Raw genomic sequence first — 19,190 nt, 5'->3', positions numbered from 1 at the left:
TCTCCTGAACTCATGATCTGCCGGCCTCGGCATCCCAAATTGCTGGCATTACATGCATGAGCCCCCGCGCCCGGCTGGTTTTGTTCATTTAAAAAAAAATTTTTTTTCTTTATTTTCGTCTAAGTTGATTCAAAGAACTGGTCTTCAAGCGTTGAGATTCTTTTCTCAGCTTGGTCTATTCTGTTGTTAATACTTCTTATTGCATTATTAAATTCTTGTAGTAAATTTTTGAGCTCTAGAAATTTATTTTGATTCTTTCTCAAAACGGCTATTTCATCTTTCAGTTCTTGGATCATTTTACTGGGTTACGTGGATTCCTTGGATTAAGTTTCAACTTTCTTCTTAATCTCAGTGAGCTTCCCTTCTACCCGGATTCTGAATTTTGTGTTTGTCATTTCAGCCATTTCAGACTGGTTTTAAGAACCATTTCTAGGGAGCTAGTAACCCATTTGGCTGTAAGGGGATATTGTGGCTTTTTGAACTGCCAGAGTTCTTGTGCTGATTCTTTCTCATCTGCTAGGGTTGGTGTTCCTTTAACTGTGGTGTAAGTTGAGTATGGTCAGTTGGCTTCATTTCTGGATGCTTTCGGAGGGTCAGGGCTCTGTACAGAATCCACATATGTGGGTGAATTCTTGCACCGAGTTTCACATCCTGCATATATAAGCACGATAATTTTAGTGTTGTAGTTTGTGCTGTGTTCCAGTAGAAGGCGCTTAAGAGGAATGGCCGGTAGCTAGGCTAACTTCCAGCTTGTGTGGCTCTTGGACTTTCTTGTTCACAGGCATGCTCTGAGGTGGGTGGGGGAGAGAGATGGACCCCTCAGAAGGTTTACTTCTAGGACTTGTGGGGAGCCACCTCCAATCCCTGGCACTGCACCTGCATTTCTTTTGTTAGGTGTTCCAGGCTGTAGCGGACTCTTGAGGCAGAGGCAGCAACAATCCATAGACATGATTTCTATTTCTGTATTTTAAAACTATCTTTCATTTCCTTTAGCAACTATTTTTAGCTTTTTCTATACAAGTCTTGCACGTCTTTGGCTAAATTTAAGTATTTTATGTTTTTTAATATAAATTCAGGTTTTAAAATTGAATGATCTAATTGTTTACCATTAGTATACAAAATATAAGTTTTATATGTTGTAATAGTAAATTAATGTATGAACTTATTCATATGAGTAGTTAATATTTAGATTTCTTTTAATATTTAAATTAAATAGTTCTTTCATCTCTGAAAAAGGTTTTCCTCATCTTTTGATCTTTAGCTTTTTAGTAGTTTTCTTGTTTTTATGCATCAGTACAATATGGAATAGAAGTGGTAAGAGTGAACATTATTGACTTGTTTATGATCTTGAACATGTTTAATATTTAAGAAATAAAAATGGGAAGATGTTTAATATTTCTGTCATTAAATGTGACATAAGCTGTTGGTTTCTTTCAGGTGCCTTATTAGATTGAAGAAGTCCCTTTTTTAACCTAATTATCATAAATGAGTTTGGGATTTTACCAAATGTTTTCTATCTGTAGGTATAATCAAATAGATTTTTAAAAATGTGTTAATAACATGAATTACATTGATTGATTTTTTAATATTAGACCAAACTTGCTGCTAGAATAGACACTATTTAAATATTTGAATAATATTTTTGGATTCTGTTTTGATTTTTATTTATTGGCTTTTAGCTACACTTCTTTAATATTTTCAGGGCTATTCTGGAAAATAAAGAATGATACATTTAAAACTATTTGTCTACTTACTGTATTGTAGAAGTTTACTTAAAATATAAGAAATTGCAACTAATAGATCTGTTTTTCCTATTTCCATCCTTTAAGTTTTAGTGTCATTCTGTATTATATATATTTTATATATCCTATAGTACAATGAAGTTTTTACTTTAACTAGTCTTACATATTATATGGAATTTTTAAGACTCTTTAATATCTGACTACATTTCACTATTTCTTGTGCTCTTCATTTCTTCCTCACAATCCAAGCTTCCAACTGGTATTACTTCTTTTTTACCTAAGAGAATTCCATTGCCATTTACTATCATGTAGTTCTACTGTCAATGAATATTTTAATTTTATTTATATTCAGATAACTTTACTGTGGTATTTTAATTTTTTGCTGAATATTTTATATCAAATTCTGGGTTGATATTTTCTATTTCTTGTAGCACTTTAAAGCTACAGTTCCCTTCTCTTCTGGTATTCACTTTTTTAAAATGAAAAATTATCGTTATTCATGTCATTGTTCCTGGTATGTACGATTTTTCTCTGGCTGTTTGACAATTTTGTCTTATTTTCTAGTTTTGGACAATTTGACTGTGATGTGCCTAGGTAGGTGTTCTACAGATTATTTTTCTGAAATTCTTTTTATGTCTTTCAATATACTTTTAAATTAGGCTATTTTTAAAAAATATTGTTTTTTATCCATGCTTTTTAATATTTGTATCTCCTCTTCTTTCACTTTTACTCCAATTGCACACATTTTGTACCTTTTGATATTTTTCTAAAGATCACTGAGGCTATTAATTTTTTCATATTTTTTTCTCCTGTTCTCTAGATTTTGTAATTTCTATGGGTATAACACCAAGTTTCTGAATCTTTCTTCTGTCATCTCTAATCTGCTCAAATTTCATTCAGTGAGATTTTATTTAATTTTCAAATATTGCAGTTTAAATTTTAAATTTTTCATTTATTTTTAATAGTTTTCATTATTGTTATAAACGTTCCTATTGTATTCATTATAAGAACATTTTCTTTTATATCCTTAAACATGATTATAATAGCTACTTTAAATTTCAGTCTACTAATTCCAGCATCCAGGTAAACTCAATTTGTATCCACTAATGGCCTCTTCATTCAAATTAGGTCATGTGATTTCTTTTCTTCATATGCCTAGTAATTTTTGCATTATATCTTGGACATCGTCCACAATATATCTAGATTTTGTTTTATCCTTCTAAGGATTGTTGGATTTTGTTTTAACAGGCATTTAACTTGGTTGGATTTATACTTCAAATTCTGTTTCCTACAGTGGGCAACAGCCGAAATCTCTATCTGGTTGTTTTAGGTTTAGCACTGCTGATTACAGTATTCCTCTCACATGCATAGTTTAGGCCTCAACCTGAGATTCAAACAGAGTTTGTCTGGAGAACATTGGGTTGTTATTTTTTGGACTTTCCCTTTCTTGGCTGTCTTTCCTAACTCTACAGCTGGCTTTTTAATGGGTTTCTATTTGACTGGGAACTACTTTTCAGCAAGAAGCTACAAAAACAGAAAACTTACCTTTCATTCAAGTGTTGACTTCCCTGTAGTTTCTACCTGCTATTGGTTGCTTTGCTGTCCCTTAAGGTAGGCTTTTAAAATGCTTGTCCTGAGTTTATATTTGTTATTTGTGGCATGGGTCTTTCAAGAATTATGATGCCATTACCAGAACTGTATCAATCTTTTTAATGGCTTGAAAAATCAGCAGATTTTTGTCTTTTGGTTTCTACCTATATTTGATATTGCTGAATAATCTGGATTGGGATCACCTTCTCCAGGATGGATCTGGATTTTTAACAGGCCATGCAAACTAATGCTACAAAATTGTGGATGAGTTACTCAGATGTCTCATTTAATAGATCCATAGTCTGCATTTTGGTGTTATTTGAAAATACAACCCTGGAGTCCCTTTGCTTTAGTCTGGGCCAGTTGCTAATTAGTTCCACTGCCCACCTTTTGTCCTGACATTTTTCTTTGTTATTACTCTGAATAAGATTTTCTATTTCCTGTATCCCATTTTTTTTTTTCTTTTTGGTTTGTTTTCTTAGTTTGCTGAGACATACTACCCAGTAATTTCCTAAGACAGCTTGAGATAGAGGTAAATGTTTTGGATCCTAACATAATTAAAAATGTCTTTTTATTTGCATTTTATTGATATCTTGGGTTAGTAGAGAAATCTAAGATTAAAATGATTTTCTATCAGAGTTTTATTGATATTTCTTGCATCTTTTTTTTAGAAATCAGTGTTGCTATTTAGAAATGTGATGTTATTCCACTTTTGCAATATCTATGGCTTTTCTCTAAGTATAATTCTGATTTTTAACATTTTCTTTGTCTTTTGTAGTTTAGAATAATTTAATCCCCAGTGTTCTGAAATCATGAAGGTATGCCTTAGTTTCAGTTGTTTCACAATAATCAGCCAACAACAGGCATTTTAAAATATGGAGGCTTATTTTTTTCATTTCTGGGAACTAATTTTTATGGTACGATTTCTCTAATAATTTAAAAAATTTTTTTCTGGAGTTTCTCTTGGACAGCCATTGATTCTCCTGTGTTCACCCTTCAAGTCACTTATATTTTCTTTCATGTTTTCTGTTATATAACTTCTTGACATTTTGTTCTATTTTCTGGGACGTTATATCAAGTTTTCTTTTGACTCTTATTTTAAAACTTTATTTTGGCTTTCTTAAAGTTTCTCCTCGGAAAAAAAAATATATATATACATACATATATAATACACATACACATATATATGTGGGTGTGTGTGTTTGTGTATATATATATATAATCTTACTCTGCTTTAAGGATGACATGTTTCTTATATCTGTCTGGGATAGAAACAATCATTTATATGATTGCTATTTACAACTCCACCTTTGTTTCTCTTTATTTCATATGCTTGCCTCAATTTTCTTTGTTCCCACTCTTTACTTAATTTCTTTTCCTTTTTCTGTTTCTTGTTTTTTATTTTGTTTTTCTCTCTTTTAATGTCTGTCTCTTTTGCTTTCTATCATAAATGTTAAGAAACTTTGTATACTAATGATCTTTGATTGTATATTGATTATTAAGAGTAAAGCACTAAAAACGTGACAGGAAGCCTGGTAATATGGATGGTACTTGTTCGCTAGGAGATTTTACTTGAAGAGATTTGGCGGGAAACCAGTTGTTTCATATGGGACGCTGAAATATCAGTATTTGTAAGTCTCTTTTCTGGGGGTGGTCAATTTCTTCAAATAAAAATATATTATTATGCTACTGTAGGTATAGTTACCTAGTTGTTCTGTGCCAAAGGCAGTGGAGAGGTGTTGAGAGTTAATTTCTCCATGGGTCTCTGACATTTCTACACATCATATATCAACTTTTCCTTTGGACTGTCTTGTCAAGAATGTTTGTATAGCAATCAGCCTGGAAGACAGAGATAACATCTCCCTCTGGATCTGTTTGCTATCCAGGGTAATAAACATAATGTACCCCCGTGGGACAAAGATTGATCAGGTTTGAGAAAACCCACAGCATCCAGAAGCTGCTCTGTGTCACTGTTGTGGAACTGGGCAGAGGGGAAGGCACAGGTCTGTTATAGACATATGAAGCTCGTGCTGCTTGTTGTGTTGAGAGTATTAAAAATGCTTTGTAATCCAGTAGTCTCTTGTCTTCTGCTAGCGTTCATGGAATGCTGTCAAGCTAACCTCTTAACTTGCAAATGTGGTAAAATCTCATACCATTAGCAGTTCTTAGCAAGAGAAACTGGATAATTGACTATATGAGACTATATATTTATATATCAATTATTCTCTTTGTCTTTAGCCCTGCATCTCATATCACTCTTGATATGCCATGTAATTCCAAGGCTTGAGATCTTCTTATTTAGTTTCTTAGAATAAACTTTTAGTGTCCTGTCAAAAAAAAGAATGTTGGCTACTAGCATTTGATGTATTGCTTAGATGGTCTGTGAAGGGTGAGGGTAAGGGATTTCTGTTTAATTTATAAACTAGTCATCTGTAACTCGATTTTCTGCTTTGGATATCAACTACACACACTCTCTCTGGTCATAATTTTTAATAAATAAAATGGAAAAGCATATAATCAAAATTCAAGGAAAGAATATAGCTTTAATGTTCAGATATGGGCAAGCAATAGTTCTACACCTAGAAACTGTAAGTTAGTAAATTTAACATCAGCCCTCTTCTTACCCTACCACCCTACACATGCATAAAATATATTCATAACTGAATATTAAATATATAGATTCTTGAGCATTTGTAAAGCAGAATGGCAATAATTAAGAAGTAATATGAGTTCATTGAGGGCAAGGTCTTCTGAACACTTATCTATTATTTTTAGACAAAAATGTGATGTATGAGAACCATCACATTTCAGAGCATCTCAAACCATAGGCTCTGGCATTTTGTAAGTATTTGTCTGTCTAATGTGACCATTAATAGACTGTAATTATTGATTTCTTTTCTTAGGTAGGTAACTGTGTGGTATCTGGCAATATGTATCTCATCCAAGATACTTGACTATACATTTTCAATATATACTATGTGATATGGTTTGGCTGTGTCCCCATCCAAATCTCAACTCGAATTATATCTCCCGGATTTCCCATGTGTTGTGAGAGGGACCCAGGGGGAGGTAATTGAATCATGGGGCCTGGTCTTTCCTGTGCTATTCCCGTGATAGTAAGTCTCACGAGATCGGATGGGTTTATTGGGGGTTTCCACTTTTGCTTCTTTCCCATTTTTGTCTTGCTGCCACCATGAAAGAAGTGCTTTTTACCTCCTGTCATGATTCTGAGGCCACCCCAGCCATGTGAAACTGTAAGTCCAATTAAATTTCTTTTTCTTCCCAGTGACAGGTATGTCTTTATCAACAGCATGAAAATGGACTAATACAGTAAATTGGTACCAGTAGAATGCGGCATTGCTGAAAAGATACCCAAAAACGTGTCAGCTACTTTGGAACTGGGTAACAGGCAGAAGTTGGAACAGTTTGGAGGACTCAGAAGAAGCAGGAAAATGTGGGAAAGTTTGGAACTTCCTAGAGACTTGTTGAGTGGCTTTGACAAAAATGCTGATAGGCATATGGATATGAACAATAATGTCCAGGCTGAGGTGGTTTCAGATGGAGATGAGGAAGTTGTTGGGAACTAAGGCAAAGGTGACTCCTGTTATGTTTTAGAAAAGAGACAGGTAACATTTTGTCCCCACCCTAGAGATTTATGGAACTTTGAACTTGAGAGAGATGATTTAGGGTATCTAGCAGAAGAAATTTCTAAGCAGCAAAGGATTCAAAAGGTGACTTGGGTGCTATTTAAAAGCATTCAATTTTAAAAGGGAAACAGAACATAAAAGTTCAGAAAATTTGCAACCTGATGATGCAGTAGAAAAGAAAAACTGATTTTCTGAGGAGAAATACAAGCCAGCTGCAGAAATTTGCATAAGTCACAAGGAGCCTAATGTTAATCCCCAAGACCATGGGGAAAATGTCTCCAGGCCATGTCAGAGACCTTCATGGCAGCCCTTCCCATTACAGGCCCAGAGGTCCAGGAGGAAGAAATTGTTTCATGGGTGGGTTCCAGCCTCCCCATGCCATGTGCAGCCTAGGGACTTGGTGCCCTGTGTCCCAGCTGCTCCAGCCTGTATGAAAGGGGCCAACATAGAGCACCAGCTGTAGCTTCAGAGGGTGGAAGCCTTGGCACCTTTCATATGATGTTGAGCCTGTGGGTACACAGAAGTCAAGAATTGAGGATTGGGAACCTCCGCCTGTATTTCAGAAGATGTATGGAAATGCATGGATGCCCAGGCAAAAGTTTGCTGCAGGGGCGGGGCTCTCATAGAGAATCTCTGCTACGGCAGAAGGGAAACATGGGGTTGGAGCCCCCACACAGAGTCCCTACTGGGGTACTGCCTAGTGGAGCTGTGGGAAGAGGGTCACTGTTCTCCAGACCCCAGAATGGTAGATCCACTGACAGCTTGCACCACGTACCTGGAAAAGCCACACACTGTCAATGCCAGCCTGTGAAAGCAACCAGAAGGGAGGCTGTACCCTGGAAAGCCACACGAGTGGAGCTGCCCAAGACCATGGGAACCCCACTCTTACACCAGCATGACCTGGATATCAGACCTGGAGTCAAAGGAGATCATTTTAGAACTTTAAAATTTGCCTGCCCCACTGGATTTCAGACTTTCATAGGGACTATAACTCCTTTGTTTTTGCCCATTTCTCCCATTTGGGATGGCTGTATTTACCTAATCCCTGTACTCCCATTGTATCTAGCAAGTAACTAGCTTGCTTTTGATTTTACAGGCTCATAGGTGTAAGGGACTTGCCTTGTCTCAGATGAGACTTTGGACTGTGGACTTTTGGGTAATTGCTGAAATGAATTAAGAATTCTGGAGACTGTTGGGAAGGCATGACTGGTTTTAAAATGTGAGGACATCAGATTTGGAGGGGCCAGGGGCAGAATGATATGGTTTGACTGCGTCCTCACTCAAATCTCTACTTGAATTGTATCGCCCAGAATTCCCACGTGTTGTAGGAGTTACAACACCCAGAGGGATGTAACTGAATCATGAAGGCCAGCCCTTCCCATACTATTCTCATGCTAGTGAATAAGTCTAATGAGATATGAAGGGTTTATCAGAGGTTTCCGCTTTTGCTTCTTTCTCATTTTTCTCTTGCTGCCACCATGTAAGAAGTGCCTTTCACCTCCTGCCATGATTCTGAGCCCTCCTCAGCCATGTGGAACTGTTAAGTCCAATTAAACCTCTCTTTCTTCCCAGTCTCAGGTATGTCTTTATCATCAGTGTGAAAACAGACTGATACATTATGTAATGATTATATATCCCTCATTACATTTTCTCTTTCTTTAAAGATATCTTGTGGCTTGCTTTTTAATGTTTTCATTAGTGAATAGTACCCCTTCAGGGTCCCAGGTTAAATAAGACAGCATCCATTGGATAGAACAGGCACCAGTTTATTCAAACCGAAAGTTTGAGCATACAGGAAATCTCCTTCAACTTTCTGCCACTGATATCTGAGTGAACTGAGTCAGTTCTGATGCCCTCAACAGAGGGCAGAAGAGATCTATGTTATATCTAGATGCTTGTCACTGCCTTTTATAGGGAATGATGGGATGAAGAAACCCCTTTGACTGTTAGTTTCTTGCTATTTCTGTTTTAATGAATTGAAATTAATTGAAGAAGATCTAGCACAGATGAGAAGACATTTCCCAATTTTTCAAGCCATACAAAATTGGCGAGGTCAATTAGGAGGATACTGGAAAATTGAGATAATTTAATTTTAGCAACAAGTTTTCAAAGTTGTCAATGTTAATCTTATGATATGATGGTAACATGGGGAATAAATGGTGTTACAATGCATCTACAGCTGGTTTGATAGTGATTATCAAAGAATGTTGTAAAACACAATTAATATGACTATGTCCACTTGTCCACCACTAACAAGACCCAGTTTCTGCTCTTAAGCCTTTATCCTTCTACTTCAGAACGGAGGTGTTAGAAGTTTGTGCTAAGACATGAAAAATGTCTTTGGTGCTATGGCTATCCTGCTGGCACGAAGTTAGAAGGTCCCCTTCTCTGGCTGTGTGGATTACATCTTTGCCCTAATGGTTGGGTTTAGAACCCATTCAGCTGAGGATGGAAATATGTCTATCTTGGATTCAATTATCTTATTATTTAAAAAAATATATAGAAACATGCCTTTCCCACTAACTTTTCAGCTGTGTGGCTGTAGGCAAGTCATTTAAATTTAGGTTTAATTATACTTCACTTATTTAAATTTATTTTTAGTTAGGAGAAAATAATACCTATATGTCAGGGTTGTTGTATGTTATACGTATAAACTACCTGTGATATCGTAGTGGTCTCTAGAGAAAAAAAATTGCTTCCTTCTCTAAATTTTCCTTGTTCCCTGCAGGAAGAGGCCAGACTTCTTCCCAGCCATGTCCCAGCAAAGAGCCCTGTTAATACCACCATTCAACAAAAATTAATTTATTTTGTTATATTTTCCCAAATTACATAATTTAAAACATTACTTAAAAGACATAGAACCAACCCAAATGCCCATCAATGATAGACTGGATAAAGAAAATGTAGCATGTATACACCATGGAATACTATGCAGCCATAAAAAGGAATGAGATCATGTCCTTTCCAGGGACATGGATGAAGCTGGAAGCCATCATCCTCAGCAAACTAACACAGGAAAAGAAAATCAAATACCGCATGTTCTCACTCATAAGAGGGAGTTTAACAGTGAGAACTCATGGACACAGGGAGGGGAGCAACACACACTAGGACCTGTTGGGGGTGGGGGACCAGGGGAGGGAGAGCATCAAGACAAACAGCTAATGCTTATAGGGCTTAAAACCTAGATGACAGGTTGATAGATGCAGCAAACCACCATGGCACATATTATACCTATGTAACAAACCTGCACATTCTGTGCATCTATCCCCAAACTTAAAGTAAAACTAAATAAACAAACAAACAAGCAAACATTGCTTACTTGGAGATTTAGAGTATCAATTTTTATGTTCTGTGAATTTGTTGGTCTCCTAATGTGATGTATGTTAATGTATGTTTAGTGAAATAATGGTTTACATTTTCTTAATTATTCTCTGTACCCTCATGGTGAACATCCATGATCTTTTATGTTCTTTTAAAAGTCTATTCTGTGGGCCGGGCACAGCGGCTTATGCCTGTAATCCCAGCACTTCAGGAGGCCAAGGTGGGCGGATCACGAGGTCACGCATTTGAGACTGGCCTGACCAACATAGTAAAACTCCATCTCTACTAAAAATAACAAAAATTAGCCAGGCATAGTGGCATGCACCTGTAATCCCAGCTACTCGGGAGGCTGAAGCAGGATAATCACTTGAACCTGGGAGGAGGAGTTTGTGATTAGCCAAGATTGTGCCACTGCACTCCAGCCTCAGCAACAGAGCGAGACTCCAATTAAAAAAAAAAAAAAAGTCTATTCTCTAAACTGTGAACTCCCCACTCCCCCTAGTGAACACTTTTTCATTCGTTTTTCTAAATTCAAACCGCCTATTCCAATCTACAATCCTTTTGCCCTCTTTAGATGTCTTCTCTTACTCACTTTGATATTTGATATGCCATCTCTGCCTATTTTCATTTTCATTTTTTATGTGTTTTTCCTCTCTCCCTGGGCTGCATTTTCTTAGCAAGGTGAGGCTGTGTTGGAGGGAGCAGGTGGTAACCATGCGAGAAGGGAAGCTGAGTCTATCATAGCACTCTTTCTACCAGGGACTCAATTGAGGTGATGACCCCTGTGATGGAAATGGTCCCACATAGCCCTGGGAATGGATGCACAGTGCTGGTACCTGTTCCCATCTTTTGCAGTTGATCTTCTGAGTCTGGACAATACTTGCTATAAGAAATAAATAATCTGTGAGAAAATGTAGGACTGTCAGAAACCCTGAAGTTTCACTAAATATGAAAGTTTGTAGATACAGTGTTCTGTTATTTAACCCTTTTCTTGTTTAGTAAAAAAAGTGCAGCTCCCTGCCAGCATTCATTTAATTTGACATAAACACGCTCTTTGAGGCTGAAGCAAATCTAACTGATTATCAACATGAAAATAAAATATAAAAACTGTTCTTGGAATTATTTCTAAACAGAACTTGCCTCTAATCCTAACATCACAGAATTGTATATAATAATCAGTATTCGATAATTTTTTTTGCATGGGAAAATTTCAAAGGACAGAACAACAGAAAGTGGAACATCACATTCCACACAAAAATATTGCCGTTCTCTACAGATCTTGCCATCTTGCCATCTTCGTCGTTGTGTGAGCAGTAAAAGTTGCAGTGACCAGTTGGGTTTTGTTTCTTTGATTCTGGTGGTAATGCTCTTGGGGAAATGTCTTCCAGTCAGGTGAAGAGAAGGAGGTGTGACATCATCAGAGCATGGACGACTTCAGAGACGTTGCTGCCCTGGCTCGTGATGCTTTTACAGCACCCTTTTAATCAACGTCAGTCTGAAGTTTCTATAGCTAATCGTGTGCTCAGAATGCTCCTTCTTGAACAGGATGTAGGAGTTAAGCACTGTAATATTTAGAAGGTGGCAAAAGAATTCCTTGTATCAAACTTGTGTGTTATCTCAGGGGAAACGCTGCAGTGGCAAGCACCGCTACAGTGTATTCTCGGGGCAAAAGGGAAAGGATTTTAATGATATTCTGGGAAGATATGCTTTCTCTGTTCTGGATGTTGACCTCAGCCAGGAGAACTGTGATTCCTGCCTTTCCTCAGGGAAAGAATCTTCCTCTTCATTACAGTAGAATCTCTCACAGAAACATTTGCAGGGCATTTCTTTCTTTTGATAGTTTCTCTTCCCTCATTTACTTGTATTCAAAATCAGCTCAAGTCCTATCTCATACAAACTCAATCTTGAATACTGTAATACACATTGATTATATTTTTTTCTCTGGCTTCTTCCACACAACAGTTTAGCACTGAATCAAAATATCTTTAAAGATGCCTGTTTTGTCTTGCCAATAATAATTGTGCAAGTGCTCTGCAGTTTGGGATTTCTAATACCCTTTACATTTATTTGTATTTCCAAAGCACTGTTAATTTTTACTGACAGAAGAGCATGTGTTTTATTCTTCAAAACAAATACACACTTTTTCCAGAAGAGTATGAATGCAGTTATAGCCAAATTCCTACCACCATCTGCAGCATAGTTTAAACCTTCTGTGATCAGAATTTTTTTCCAGCAAAATAAGATTGATGAGAGAACCTGGAAGAAGATTTGTTTTAATCAGAGTTCTTCTCTTTCAAAATTGAATGAACAGAATTCAAATTCCACAACCTTTCTCTTGAATCAGCACATGGACAGTAAAAATCATCTAAAGAATTTAGAATATGTTAAATTCAGCCAAGAGCAAATTACTAAGTGAAATTACTAGGTGAAACACCACTTAGTGATAGTGAAATATCAACCAAGAACAAAATACTAAGCAAAGTAGAAAATCACAGTAAGAGAGACAAGAACAGAAAAGGGCAGGTAAAATTAATTAACGAAATGGTAGAACAGGGCTATGGTGTGAATACGCGAGAGGACTTCTCCTCCTTGTTGGGACTCGTGAATTTACAACACGTTGGACTGGGGGGATTAAATCCAGAACAGTCCCTGACTGGTATTGGGTGAAAAATAATACCTCATTCTCTCCTTGCAAAGAAGTATGCTTATGGAGCTAGTTTCTCCTTAGCGGCCCCTTTTTTCTATTTAGCACGAATGTGCCATTGGAGTCAGCACCTGCCCTGAGTTAGGGCCTCTTCTCTCTTACATCTGCTCTTTTTGTGCAGAGAGTATGTGGCTGTGCTGCGCTGTGGATAAACTGCTGGCACAGAGGTACATAGATGTCTGGTTGGTGCTGGCAGACCCCAGAATCAGGGAGAAGCGCTCCTTCTTCTCTCTAGAGACACTGTACCCCTCAGGAATATCTCCTTTTTCGTTCATTTTAACATCATATGAGAAATAGATCAGCCGTAGCCCCAGACCTGGGTCTTGTCGATACCAGAACATTCTTTCATGGTCCATATCCTGGACACATTCCAGAAAAACTTTCTCTCCCGTCCTTTTGATTATATATCTTGAGCTCTGGGTTACTTTCACATCCACGAGGCCTGTGAGAGGCAGAAAGCAAGGGTGAAAAAACAGGCCACCAGGGAGCCTGAGGAGAGAAAAACTTTGTATACAAGACCTGGAAATAGTAGGACAGGAGTTGCCACCAACTTCCCAGACCCAACGTCTCCCAGGACTCACCTACAGCCAGGAAACAAAAGGCCACATAACAGAGGACCCTGATTCCCATGGCTGCTTTGAAGAAATAATAGGTCTTCTCCCAGGACCAGGCTGTGGGTTGACGGTTTGTGATGTCATTGTCCCAGCCCACACTCATATTCCCTCATCCATTGACTAGACTAGAAAGGGTCTAGAGGTGCTAGAGAGTGAAGGGCATCCCTTGTGCTCATGGAAGTGTCACTGTGTGTGCACAAATAGAAAAGAGTTGACACAGTGGGCTTGAGACTGTCATCCTTAGAAGGGCCTGCTTGCATGGTTGGCTCTTGATTTGCATCTGCGAACTTGAATTTTGGGAGTGTTCCCACCATCAGTAACTGGTACGCATGGCTTAGTGTGCCTAGACTGCTTGCACAAACCATGTGGGGTAGGCTGAACACCTGCTTTACTGCTAGTCTGGAATTCTGCTGCATGACAGGCAGAGGGTGCCAATGTGATCAGCTGAATTATTTCGCGAGGGCTGCCGTAAGTCACCACAGACCTGGTCATTTAAACAACAGAAATGTATTTTCTCACACTTCTGGAGGCTAGACATCCAAGATCGGGGTGTCAGCAGAGTTGGTTTCTCGTGGAGCCTCTCTCCTTGGCTTGTAGATGGCTTTCCCCTGTGTCTGCACATTGTCTTCCCTCTATGCATGTTTGTGTCCTAATTTCCTCTTATAAGGATCCCAGTCGTATTAGTGAGGACCTCATTTAAAACCTTAACCACCTCTGTAAAATCCTTATCTCCAAACATAATCCTATTCTTAAGTACTGGAGGCTGGGATTTCCTTTTTTTTTTTTTTTTATTTTTTATTTATTTATTTATTTTTTATTATACTTTAAGTTCTAGGGTACATGTGCATAACGTGCAGGTTTGTTACATATGTATACTTGTGCCATGTTGGTGTGCTGCACCCATCAACTCGTCAGCACCCCTCAATTCATCATTTATAGGGAGAAAATTTTTGCAATCTACTCATCTGACAAAGGGCTAATATCCAGAATCTACAAAGAACTCAAACAAATATACAAGAAAAAAACAAACAACCCCATCCAAAAGTGGGGAAAGGATATGAACAGACATTTCTCAAAAGAAGACATTCATACAGCCAACAGACACATGAAAAAATGCTCATCATCACTGGCCATCAGAGAAATGCAAATCAAAACCACAATGAGATACCATCTCACACCAGTTAGAATGGCAATCATTAAAAAATCAGAAAACAACAGGTGTTGGAGAGGATGTGGAGAAATAGGAACACTTTTACACTATTGGTGGGATTGTAAACTAGTTCAACCATTATGGAAAACAGTATGGCAATTCCTCAAGGATCTAGAACTAGATGTACCATATGACCCAGCCATCCCACTACTGGGTATATACCCAAAGGATTATAAATTATTCTACTACAAGGACACATGCACATGTATGTTTATTGCGGCACTATTCACAATAGCAAAGACTTGGAATCAACCCAAATGTCTATCTGTGACAGACTGGATTAAGAAAATGTGGCACATATACACCATGGGATTTCAACATATGAATGTTTAATGACACAATTCAGCACCTAACACCAGCCACCAAAAGTATTGGAGGTGCTGAATCTCTAATGAGCTTCCCTGGGCAGAAAGGTTGTTCTTACGTTGCTGCATTGTTACTGTTGGGGTGAGAGTGTGCTCTCTCGTGGAAGAAGAGAACATAAGAGAACATGGTGGAGTTTGGAGAAACTCCAAACTCCACCATGTCTTTGTTCCTTGTTATCATAGTATTCTTACTACATCTCTGTGATACATCTTTGCTATGAGTACAAGCACAAGGTCCAATGAGTTCTTCTGGTGAGTCTCAGTCTTTGAAAGTGAAGGTAATTTTTCTCCTGACCAGCCTTACCATTCTCTCTCTCTGTCTCTCTCTCTCTCTCTCTGTCTCTCTCTCTCCCCTCACTCTCAAAATATATTTTATTGAGAGCAGTCTTAGTTTCTCATACAATATACTTAATAATTACTACAAGTAGCATATTAGTTAACAGGGCAGGCTTTGGAACTATGCTGCCTGGGTTTGAACCTGGTTCAAATCCACATGTGTAGGTTCATGTGAGTGCTCACATGTGTAGGTTTACCTGATGGGGTTGAGGAGAAGGTGGTATACCAATAATGGGGTGGTAGATGTGTTCAGCCCCAGGTGCAAGCGATAAAGGGTGCAAAGCATTTTAAAACAATCATAAAACCCAGGTGAAATGGTTTTGCTTTTATTATCACCAAGTTCCAGGAATTCTAACTAGTTTGGTGATAAAAGACTCCTTCAATGCAACATTTGTCCTTCTGGGACTGGCTTATTTCACTTAGCATTATGTCAAACACAGAGAAGCGGAGAGCAGAATGATAATTGCCAGGAAAGTGAGAGAAGGAAGTGCTGAGTTGCCATTCAACTGGCGTAAAGTTTCCATTATACAAGATAATTACGTTCTAGAAATCTGCTATACAACATTGTCCCTGTAGTTAACAATATCATATTGTACATTGGTTTTGTTTAAAGGTTAGATTTCGTGCTGAGTGTTATTCCCACAATAAAAAGAAATATCACCAAGTAATTTTGGTACACATAGAGAACCACTGATCAAAACAGAAGGGTGAGCTACAACTGTCAGTGTGATGCTTATGCTTATACTGCATGTTCCGGTAACACTTTACTTGGTTATTTTGCTAACATTATTTATTAAAACTTTCTAATGGTCCAAACAGGTTTTGAAACTGTATCCATGCATAGTATGAATCATAGTCATACAATAGTTTTCAAGTTGTTTGCGATGATATAAAATAGTTATCATAATTATTCAGACTATATTCCTTAGTTTTGACTTTATTGTTAATATCTAATGTCTAATCCAACAGAGTTGGCCTTACCATAAATCAAGCATACTGACACAGCTACCCCACACAAACACCTTTGAACTTCAGTTTCACCAGACTATTTGCTTACACAAAGAGCTTTACATCCATAAACATTCTTATCTTTAGTATAATTTTTTTTTTTATTTTACAAGATGTGAAGTCTCAAAGTTTCTATTGGCGAAATCTGTAAGTGCATAGTGTAGCCTAACCTGCTTAAATGAAAAGTATAAGACTAAGATTAAAATTGTCCCCTGAGACACAGGTAAACAAAAAGGGAAGCATGTGGGGCCCCAGAGAGGATCCCTGAAGACCATAATGTAGAATGCAGCCTTCTCTAGTAGGTGGTGTGAGGGGGCACTGGATTGATGCAGGTCAATTCTAATAAAGAGCCCAGGCTGAGGAAGCCCCATTGAAACAGCAAATGAGAAGGAAGGGAAGGAGGACATTGACAGCTCCATCTCACAGGTGCACCGTGATCTGGGGATAGACTTCCTTTTTTTGTTTGTTTTGTTTTTGAGACGGAGTCTCATCCTATCGCCCAGGATGGAGTACAATGGTGCGATCTTGGCTCATTGCAACCTCCACCTCCTGGGTTCAAGCGATTCTCCTGCCTCAGCCTCCCAAGTAGCTGGGACTATAGATGTGCACCACCATGCCTGACTAATTTTTTGTATCTTTAGTAGAGACAGGGTTTCACCATGTTGGCCAGGCTGGTCTCGAACTCCTGACCTCATGATCCACCCACCTCAGCCTCCCAAAGTGCTGGGATTACAGGCGTGAGCAACTGCGCCAGGCCGGGGATGGACTTTTACGGACTGGGGACCTCAGAGCTCCATAAGTCTCAGTGCAAGGAGCTGGGAAAGGCCCCTAAGTGTTTCTGTGGTGGCAGTGGCTTCCTCTGGTAAGGGCAGGCTCCGGAAGGTAAGACCATCTCTCCCCTTGTGGCAGCCTTTTCTGTGCAGAGAGGAAGTGGCTGTGCAGTGCTTCGGGTTAACGGCTGGCCGTGTCTGCGAAGAGCTGGATGTCTGTAGACTGCAAGATATAGAACTTAAAGTATATATATATATAAAAAAAAAAGAAGAAGAAAAAGAAATGCTCAGTCTTATCTCAAGAGACACAGGTCTATTAGAGACTTTCTATTTGTTTGTATTCTAAGCACCAACTGAGAAATAGATTAGTTGGAGCTTCATTCCTGGTTCTTGTCTGGCTCAGCACATATGGGTCACAAAACACGTTCTGATTGTATTAAAGAACTTTCTTTTCTGACTGAAACTTGATAAACTGAAATTTCAGTGACACCAGCATTCATGGACATTGTGACTAAAAAGAGAGAACTTAGGAAATATACTGATGTGTAACCACCAGAAAAAGCCTTAATGTACGGTCTAGCAAACCAAGTTCAAGGACATCATACCTGTAACCATGACCTACCAATTCCAAAGAGGCAAAAAGCTATAGAACAGAGAAGTCAACGGCTGGTGAGTTCATGGTGGTGTCTCAGTGTTGGTGTTAGCTCTGTTCAGGCTGTTAGAAGAACACACGGCAGAGAAATAACCCAGTCAATGATTCAAGGAAATCGTGTTGGAGGAAGTGACTTCTAAATTGGTCTATGAAGGAGAATCTCCCCCGATCCTGGAGTCACCCAGTCCGGACCTCTCTATACGTTTGTGCCAGCAGTTTATCCACAGCGCTGCACAGTCAGCTGCGGTCTGCACAAAAAGAGCAGCTGTAAAAACAGAGGAATACCAGAGAGACAAATGGTATTCTGGGTAGAGTGACCATTGTAGATGAAGACCCAGGAGTGAGTCAGCAGTGGACATATTTGCAGACCTGTGAGAAGCGGGATATTTCTGGAGTAGATGCAGGCAGTTGTGGTAGTTGAAGGATAGGGAGGTCAGTGTTAGAAAGGTGGGCAGATATGCAAAGGTCACATCATGGAGGGGCTGAGAGACTTGCAAACTAACATGAACTTGAGACTTGAGCTAGTTAATAGAAATAAGCCAAAGGGTTAGCTTGAGGGAGTGATTGTGGGTGGGGGTAGGTCGCAGGTTTGCAGGTGGGGTGGCTACTTGGAAGGTGGCTAGAGGGATCCAGGTGAGATCAGTGAAGTTAGTAAAATTTGTGAGGAATTTAGTACTTAGGAAAATGCAGGATGTGGTGGTGGATTCAGTGTGGAAGGGGAAAGTCAGAGAGACAGCGAAGATCAGTCTTGCATCTCTGACTTGGGCATTTGGACCATGTGCTGAGAGGAAGAAAATAGGAGGTGTCGGGTTTCATAAATAACTCCAAACGTGGTGTTCCTCCAAGTGACAAAATCTCCGGAATAGGACCTGGAGATCCTGTTCAGGACCTATACAGGACCAAATATTGTTGAGACCCATTAAATTGTAAATGGAGTCTTCATTTTGGGCAACAGCTTAGTTGAATTTAAAGATTTAAGCTCCACAAGAAGAAAGGATTGGAGAGTACCATGGCAGTAGACCTAACTCAGTTAGCTTGTCCTGCCCAACTTTGAAACCTCACTGGTACAGCAGGTAGAGGATGGACCCCTGGTTCCACAGAGCAGCTGCATTGCAGAGTCCCTGAGACTGGGGAGTGGGGAAGGGCTTCTGTGGGATGATGGAGGAAGTTTATCCTGTTGGTCGGCGAGGGGTCTCCTGAAGGAGGAGTCTCCTTGTTCTTGCAGCTACCC

At 38.8% G+C, this 19,190-nt stretch overlaps 3 gene segments (V, D, J or C); all 3 read right to left on the bottom strand.

The window, feature by feature from the left end:
• The window catches only part of LOC111532386, a 512,723-nt gene that overhangs the window by 112,109 nt on the left and 381,424 nt on the right, over nt 1–19,190 (bottom strand).
• Nucleotides 1–19,190, bottom strand: part of LOC111521481 — a 514,718-nt gene that overhangs the window by 121,076 nt on the left and 374,452 nt on the right.
• On the bottom strand, nt 13,040–13,927 carry LOC111521495. The segment is given in 2 exon segments: nt 13,040–13,446; nt 13,586–13,927. Coding segments are annotated over 2 exon segments (480 nt in total).

This window comes from Piliocolobus tephrosceles, chromosome 8, assembly GCF_002776525.5.
Source record: "Piliocolobus tephrosceles isolate RC106 chromosome 8, ASM277652v3, whole genome shotgun sequence".
NCBI classification, from domain to species: Eukaryota; Metazoa; Chordata; class Mammalia; order Primates; family Cercopithecidae; genus Piliocolobus; species Piliocolobus tephrosceles.
Note: the sequence above shows the minus strand (reverse complement) of the source record. Positions and strands in the feature narration are given on the sequence as shown.